At 40.0% G+C, this 8,046-nt stretch overlaps 1 protein-coding gene across 1 annotated transcript; it reads right to left on the bottom strand.

Annotated features, from left to right (window-relative positions):
• Positions 1-565: 565 nt before the first annotated feature.
• On the bottom strand, positions 566-6,941 carry LOC110511903 (zinc finger protein 23-like). The gene is made up of 4 exons (XM_036948616.1): positions 5,601-6,941; positions 5,045-5,139; positions 4,715-4,892; positions 566-1,476 (listed from the first exon to the last, which is right to left on the bottom strand). The coding sequence occupies exons 1-4, from the start codon at positions 5,902-5,904 to the stop codon at positions 878-880; spliced, it is 1,176 nt and encodes a 391-aa protein (XP_036804511.1). The 5' UTR covers positions 5,905-6,941; the 3' UTR covers positions 566-877.
• Between the last annotated feature and the right edge of the window lie 1,105 nt (positions 6,942-8,046).

Below are 8,046 nucleotides of genomic sequence, written 5' to 3'. Positions count from 1 at the left end.
AAGTTTTCCTGTGGTCTCTTCCGTGCACATAGGGCAGAATTCCCTTACAGACTATGCAAGCTATTTGGGATATTCAACACATTCATGTTTCTTATAAAAATAATAAGTGATACAGTCAGTCTCTCAACTCTTAGCCAAGAGAGACTGGCATCATAGTAATTATATCAGCCCTCTGATTACAATTAAGAGCAAAACATGCCGCTCTGTTCTGGGCCAGTTGCAGCTTAACTAGGTCTTTCCTTGCAGCACTGGACCACACGACTGGATAATAATCAAGATTAGACAAAACTAGAGCCTGCAGAACTTGCTTTTTGGAGTGTGGTGTCAAAAAAGAAGAGCATCTCTTTATTACAGATAGACCTCTCCCCATCACATTCTTAAACAACAGGTTATGGTCAATAATATCAAAGGCTGCACTGAAATCTAACAATAGAGCTCCCACAATCTTCTTGTTATCAATTTCTCTCAACCAATCATCAGTCATTTGTGTCAGTGCAGTACATGTTGAGTGCCCTTCTCTATAAGCATGCTGAAAGTCTGTTGTTCATTTGTTTACAGAAATATAGCATTGTATTTGGTAAAACACAATTTTTTCCAACAGTTTGCTAAGAGCTGGCAGCAAGCTTATAGGTCTTGGGTAGTGGAATTACGCGCTAAGAGAAGTCATTTCTCTCTCCTGTGTGGATTCTCTAATGACGTTTAAGTGATTGTTATGAGTAATATGTTTTCTCAAAGTCTAATCTTCTGTAAAGCCTTCTCCTCTATGTCATGTTTTTTCAGGCTTCCTAAATGGGCAAAAGCTTTGCACCCTGGGAGGAATGGTAATGCATCTCCCCTTTGTGTATTTTCTCATGTTGGTTCAGGCTGTTTTTTCTGGTTAAAACTCCTTCCACACTGGGAGAATTGTGGTAAGCAGTGGCTTCTCTCCTGCGTGTATTCTCTCATGTTGTTTCAGGTTCCCTGACTTGTAGAAACACTTGCCACACTGGGAGCAGTGGTAAGACTTCTCCCCTGTGTGTATTTTTTCGTGTTTTTTTAGATTCCCTGGCCAGCCGAAACACTTTCCACACTGGGAGCAGTGGTAAGGCTTCTCCCCTGTGTGTATTCTTTTGTGGTTTTTTAGATTCCCTGGACAGCTGAAACACTTTCCACACTGGGAGCAGCGGTACGGCTTCTCCCCTGTGTGTATTCTTTCGTGTTTTTTCAGATCCCCTGACTGGTTGAAACACTTGCCACACTGGGAGCAGTGGTATGGCTTCTCCCCTGTGTGTACTAGCTCATGAGCTTTCAGGTGTCCTGACCGGTTGAAGCACTTTCCACACTTGGAGCAGTGGTAAGGCTTCTCCCCTGTGTGTATTGTCTCATGTTGTTTCAGGACCCCTAACTTGTTAAAACACTTTCCACAGTAAGAGCACTGGTGTCTTCTTGCTGGTTTGGACGTCCCTGGCTCTGGTTCCTCTGAGTCTGGTCTTTCTCCTGCCAAAGACAGTGTTTTTTTTTTAAAGAGAGACCAGAATGAAACCTCCACATGATAAAACGGCCTTGCTACGAGGGTAAATCCAAATCAGATCCCTCAATAACCTAAGGCCCGTTTTAACAATCTCAGTGTGATTTTAAAACAAATGTTGTAGAGTTTCCTGGTAATTACTGTTAATGTTTACACTACTTATTTATTCATTCATTCTGTTTTACAAGTCAGAACACAAAAAACGAAACAGTTCTCGGACACTCAAGACACAGACGTCACTGGATTCCAATCGAGCAGGTAGTTCTAAATATATAACTTTCATAGCTGTATGATACAGAATGCGACCTACAGTCATGGCCAAAAGTTTTGAGAATGGAAGATATTACTTTAAACAAAGTTTGCTGCTTCAGTGTCTTTAGATATTTTAGTCAGATGTTACTATGGAATGATGAAGTATAATTACAAGCATTTCATAAGTGTCAAAGGCTTTTATTTACAATGACATGAAGTTGATGAGGTGTCAATATTTACAGTGTTAACCCTTCTTTTTCAAGACCTCTGCAATCCGCCCTGGCATGCTGTCAATTAATTTCTGGGCCATCCTGACTGATGGCAGCCCATTCTTGCATAATCAATGACATATGGGTGACATATGAAGAACAATGATTCCAAGCACCACCCTCCTTTTGAAGCTTCCAGTTTTTGGGGGGGAATCAGTTCATTTGCATGGCAAAGAGGGACTTTGTAATTCATCTGATCACTCTTCATAACATTCTGGAGTATATGCAAATTGCCATCATACAAACTGAGGCAGCAGATTTGGTGAAAATTAACATTTGTGTCATTCTCAAAACTTTTGGCCACGACTGTACACACTTCCTTAAACATAAAATAAGTGATTTTAAGTGGAAGTCCAAAACCCAAAAAGTACACTAGATGTCAACAGTCAGTAGAACGTGGAATGAAGCCTCTCGTGTCATGTGGAACTTGATGGAATGAGTCAGTAAAATCTCCCCATTGTTGAAAGGGTTCAACACCTGCTGAAAAAAAAGATTGCAGAATGTTTTACATCCCTGTTAGTTAACACATATTTTCTGCCAAGATAATCCATCCACCTGACAGGTGTGGCATATCAAGAAGCTGATTGAACAGCTTGATTATTACACAGGTGCACCTTGTACCAGGGAAAATAAAAGGCCACTCTAAAATGTGCAGTTTTGTCACAACAATGCCACAGATGTCTCAGAGGGAGCGTAAAATTGGCTGACTGCAGGAATGTCCATTTTTATATATATTTTTTACATTGGAGAGAGACAAAGCACATCAGTAACATTTCCCACACAGAACGCTCTGCAACGCTATGTTGCAAGGCAAACGCAGCGTTACATTGGAATGAATGTACTTCTTCTGGTCGACCAAAATGCATTGACACTGTCGGCGTGATCGAGCCGTCACTTGTCTAGCTACTTCAGTACGTTCAAAACAATTGAGAAATTGGAGAGAACTAGCTCCAACTACGAAAATTTGTTTTGAACTTGGATTTCCCAGTTCCCAACATCAGTCCTGCTATACATTTTCCCTATGTCGTACATTTGTAGCGTTATGGCATTGTTTGATAGCCTATGAATTTGAAAAAATATCTAACTAGCTAGTAAAATCATTCAGTTAGTAGTGTCATCAAAACTGACACTACTAAACTAGTTAACTAACCTTGATGGCTAAATATCTAGTGCCAAATGTCAAAACTAGCTGCGTGCAAGTTTCCAACGCCACTATCCCTCTCCATGCTGTATGTCTGGTCTTCAGATTTGCAGACATAGATCCGGACACGGGGATTCAGGAAGCATCCCATTGGGACAGAGTGGACTCCTACCCTGTCCAGATCTTATTGGAGGATAAGAGTGGAATCCAGGGCTCGTGTGTCTTCTTCAATGAGAGGAGAAACGTCACCCCAATCATCCGCACCACCAACCTGACGCCGTGTGTAACGTTAGAAGACGCCTTCAAAAGGTAGGTGTCATTAATGTTTCATCATCATCCATAATGTTTCATCATCAGATGCTACAGTCCTCCTTTCAGACTCCATAATGTTTCATCATTAGATGATACAGTCCTCCATTAAGACTCCATAATGTTTCATCATTAGATGCTACAGTCCTCCTTTAAGACTCCATAATGTTTCATCATTAGATGCTACAGTCCTCCTTTAAGACTCCATAATGTTTCATCATTAGATGCTACAGTCCTCCTTTCAGACTCCATAATGTTTCATCATTAGATGGTACAGTCCTCCTTTAAGACTCCATAATGTTTCATCATTAGATGCTACAAGCCTCCTTTAAGACTCCATAATGTTTCATCATTAGATGCTACAGTCCTCCTTTAAGACTCCATAATGTTTCATCATTAGATGCTACAGTCCTCCTTTAAGACTCCATAATGTTTCATCATTAGATGCTACAGGCCTCCTTTAAGACTCCATAATGTTTCATCATTAGATGCTACAGGCCTCCTTTAAGACTCCATAATGCATAGTAGGCCATGTAATTTAAGGTAATCTGAAATATTTAGGACTAACTTATTCCTTGACACCCATTCTGAAACTCACTGCAGCTCTTTGTAAGTGTTGCTGTCATTTCAGTTTCCGTGGTAGCTGACGTGTACAGTGTTGAGTCATACGCATACAGACACACACTGGCTTCACTCAAATGTCGTTGGCATGTCGTTGGCAATATCGGCCGCAATTATCCTCAATTTTCCATCTGTGTTGTCAGACACCAGTGACTTGTCATTGTAGATTTTTTGCCCAAAATTTCATTGAAGATGCTCCACATCTTTTTACAGACATTTTACTTTTTACTATCATTCTTCATGTCATTTATCTTTGTTTCATAGTGTACTTTCTTATTTTTATTCAGTTTAGTCACATGTCTCAATTTGCAATAGGTTTGCCAATCAGTTATTCAGCCAGACCTATATGCCATCTCTTTTGCCTCCCTCTTCATCATACCATTTTTTAATTACTCATCAATCCACGTGGATTTAACAGTTTTTACAGTCATTTTCTTAATGGGTGCTGCTTATTAGTAACTGGGATAAGCAGTTTCAAACGTGTCAAGGGCAGTGTCTGGTTGCTCATCATTACACACCACGGACCAACAAATATTATTTACATCAACAACATAGGAATCACTAACAGGTACAAGTGGGCAGATCTGTTGTATTTGTTCATACTAAACTACTTACTTTGATGAGTCAAATCTGATCCTTTCTTCTCTTCTCCTCCTCTCACAGTTCCACTCAGCCCCGTTGTTTTCCTGCAGTCCACCAGCAGCACAGACAACCTCTTCCTACCCAACAGTAAGCCAATACCGGGAGAGGCACGACACGGGGACTCCGGGAGAGAGGAAGGGCTAGCGTTGTCCTGGTAACCATAAAGAGGGGACACAGACACATATCATTATGGATGCTGATGTCACTGTTGTCATAAAGTGCTTTACAGAAACCCAGACTCAGATAGAGCAAGCTATATGCTAGACCAGACCAAGCTGTATGCTAGACCAGACCAAGCTGTACCATCTGGTGTTCTGATCTGGAACAACTCTCTACTTCGTCAGCATCAGGATGTTGTTGAGGCTCCCCAGAGGATCCACGAAAGTCATGTCTCTCTCCTGTATGAACGAGAACATCAAACAGATGTTGAACTTATGACCATCTACTGCAATCACAGAGTCTTACAAGAGGCATGAATATGTATTAAAAAAAAGTGCCTATAAAGGCAGCTTTCATCATGATTTCCTAAAATATTGTTTGTGTTGCAAATGTAAAAGGGTCGTTCCACGAAATGGGTGGCTTTTGCGTCCCTTTGATAATTTAAGTATAAATTATGCACCGATGTTGAATTCTGAAAAGCCTGTTTTATGAAGTGCACTTTAATGTGGACTACGTGGATATTTCAATAAATCTAATATAAAAGTCTAAATATATGTACCAATGACGGATAGCACCTTTAACAATGTATTGAGTACTGAACAACATATTAAAGTGTAGAACTTCAGTAGAATGCCTCTTTCAAACCCCACATTAGTTCAAGAAATGCATATTTGGTGCCCGTTTTAAAGTCAGTACTCACTGGTCTTAATCGAATCTTCAGCCTCATCCCTTTTCACTCCCAAAATGTCTTCCTCCTCCTCTTTAATTGAGATAGCCTCTTCCTCTTTTACTCCAAAAGTTTCTTCCTCTTCTTTCAATATTACGGCATCTTCCTCCTTTTTGATTCTGAAAGCTTCTACCTCCTCCTCTTCCACTCTGACAACCTCTTTTCCATATTCCTCTTTCACTGTAATATCATCCTCTTCTTCTTTCAATGTGATAGCCTCCTCTTCCTCCCTTTTCATCCTGAAAGCTTCTTTCTCCGTCGAGATTAGTGAGCTCATGTTCCGGGCGATTAGCCTAGTGCAGTATCAATTTACCACATTAGCTAATTTAACAAGCAATCTACGTTTCAATGAACGAGTAGATATGTACATAGAATTGTGCTTAGAACACTAAGAATAATATACACAAGATTTTTCTTAAACGCTTCAATGTTTCGGTTTAATGTTCGCTAGCAAACCACCACGTTGGTTGAATCAGAAAGCCTTTTGTCGCTGTTGAAGAAGCCTCCAGTTCCGTCCACTAGTTTATACGTCACACAAGAAGCATCACCTCAAAAACTCATATCGCCATCTGGAGTGGGTAGCGCAGTTTGGAAAAATATTAATTAATGTTTATTCTGGCAAGCAATGTCATAAGAAGTCATTTAAAAAGAAACAGATGTTATGTCTTCTCTTCCTTCTTACAGCCAATACTTTCCTCCAGGTTTGGCCTGCTCATTAGGTAGGATTAGGTGACAGATTGACAATGGTAGCATATTCCAAGCTAAATTGACCAAAGCCCATCGCTAACAACAAATAACACCTCATATAATGCTGCCCAAAAATAATGAAAACTCACCCAGTGACATATGGGCTATTTAGGTGAGTGTTGCTGTTGCCACATGAAGCAGTGCCCACTTTGTTTAAGGACAGATAGGACGTGGACAGACAGGGCTCAACCTTTGTAGAGCACATGCCCCTTTGCCCTTCCAGTCTCTGAAGTGCCCTTTTGGGTGATGGTATAATCTGTATTCATTTTTGGTCATCAGTTATTCTAAACCAACTGCCTGCAAGTCATTGTTAAATTCACCAACCTGAATATCTTACAGGTAGACCCTCTTCCACTCTCTCATCATGTCACAAGCTGTCAGGCTCCCAGAGGCAGGGCAATAAAAGGCCCCAGCTCACTCAACTGCCCCTCCCTCTCAAACAGCCATCAACCCAGAACATCCTGAAGACAGAACATCTAAAAGATAATCTAGGAAGCCTTTCTTCCTCATGGAGCTTTTCAAAAGTGAGGTGAATATTCAATGTGATGTTTGTACAGTGCATTCGTAAAGTATTCAGACCCCTTGACTTTCTCCACATTTTGTTAAGTTACAGCCTTATAAGTTACAGCCTTATTTAAAAAATAATAATAATAATAATTACATATTCCAAACTGGTTCTCTATCAGCAATCTACACAATGCCCAATTCTGAGAAAGCAAAAACAGTTTTTTAGAAAATGTAGCTAATTTATTAAAAGATAAAAAACAGAAATACCTTATTTACATAACAGTAATTATTCAGACCCCTTGCTATGAGACTGTCAGAGCAAAAACCAAGCCATGAGGTCGAAGGAATTGTCCGTAGAACTTCGAGACAGGGTTATGTTGAGGCACAAATCTTGGGAAGGGTACCAAAACACTTCTGCAGCATTAAAGGACCCCAAGAACACACTGTGGTGAAGAAGGTGCAACAGAGCCTCTTCAACATCAGGAGGCACCTAAAACCCTCACACAGTTTTACAGATGCACAATGAAAGGACCTCAAGAACACACTGTGGTGAAGAAGGTGCAACAGAGCCTCTTCAACATCAGGCTTGTCACCTAAAACCCTCAAACAGTTTTACAGATGCACAATGAAAGCATCCTGTCGGGCTGTACTACAATACAAGCCATAGGAAGTTGGTTGCAATTTCAGTTTAATCCACCAGAAAAGACAGAACATTCTGGTTACTAATTGAAAAAAAAATAATAATAATTAAACCCCCATTATTTATATTTCTACTTTGCACATTATTCCACTGCAAATCTACCATTCCAATGGTTTACTTGCTATATTGTATTTACTTCGCCACCATGGCCTTTTTTGCCTTTACCTCCCTTATCTCACCTCATTTGCTCACATTGTATATAGACTTATTCTTCTCCTGTATTATTGACTGTATGTTTGTTTTACTCCATGTGTAACTCTGTGTTGTTGTATGTGTGGAACTGCTTTGCTTTATCTTGGACAGGTCGCAATTGTAAATGAGAACTTGTTCTCAACTTGCCTACCTTGTTAAATGTTGCCTACCTTGTTAAAGGTGGAAAAAAATTATAATAATTAAAGACCAAAATTATGAACCTCTGCAGATTTAGCTACGAAGAGACAGAATCATTTGATCATTTTAGATAAT

The sequence above is a fragment of the Oncorhynchus mykiss genome, chromosome 17 (genome assembly GCF_013265735.2).
Source record: "Oncorhynchus mykiss isolate Arlee chromosome 17, USDA_OmykA_1.1, whole genome shotgun sequence".
In the NCBI taxonomy this organism is placed as follows: domain Eukaryota; kingdom Metazoa; phylum Chordata; class Actinopteri; order Salmoniformes; family Salmonidae; genus Oncorhynchus; species Oncorhynchus mykiss.
The sequence above is the reverse complement of the archived record's forward strand: the minus strand, read 5'-3'. Positions and strand labels throughout refer to the sequence as shown.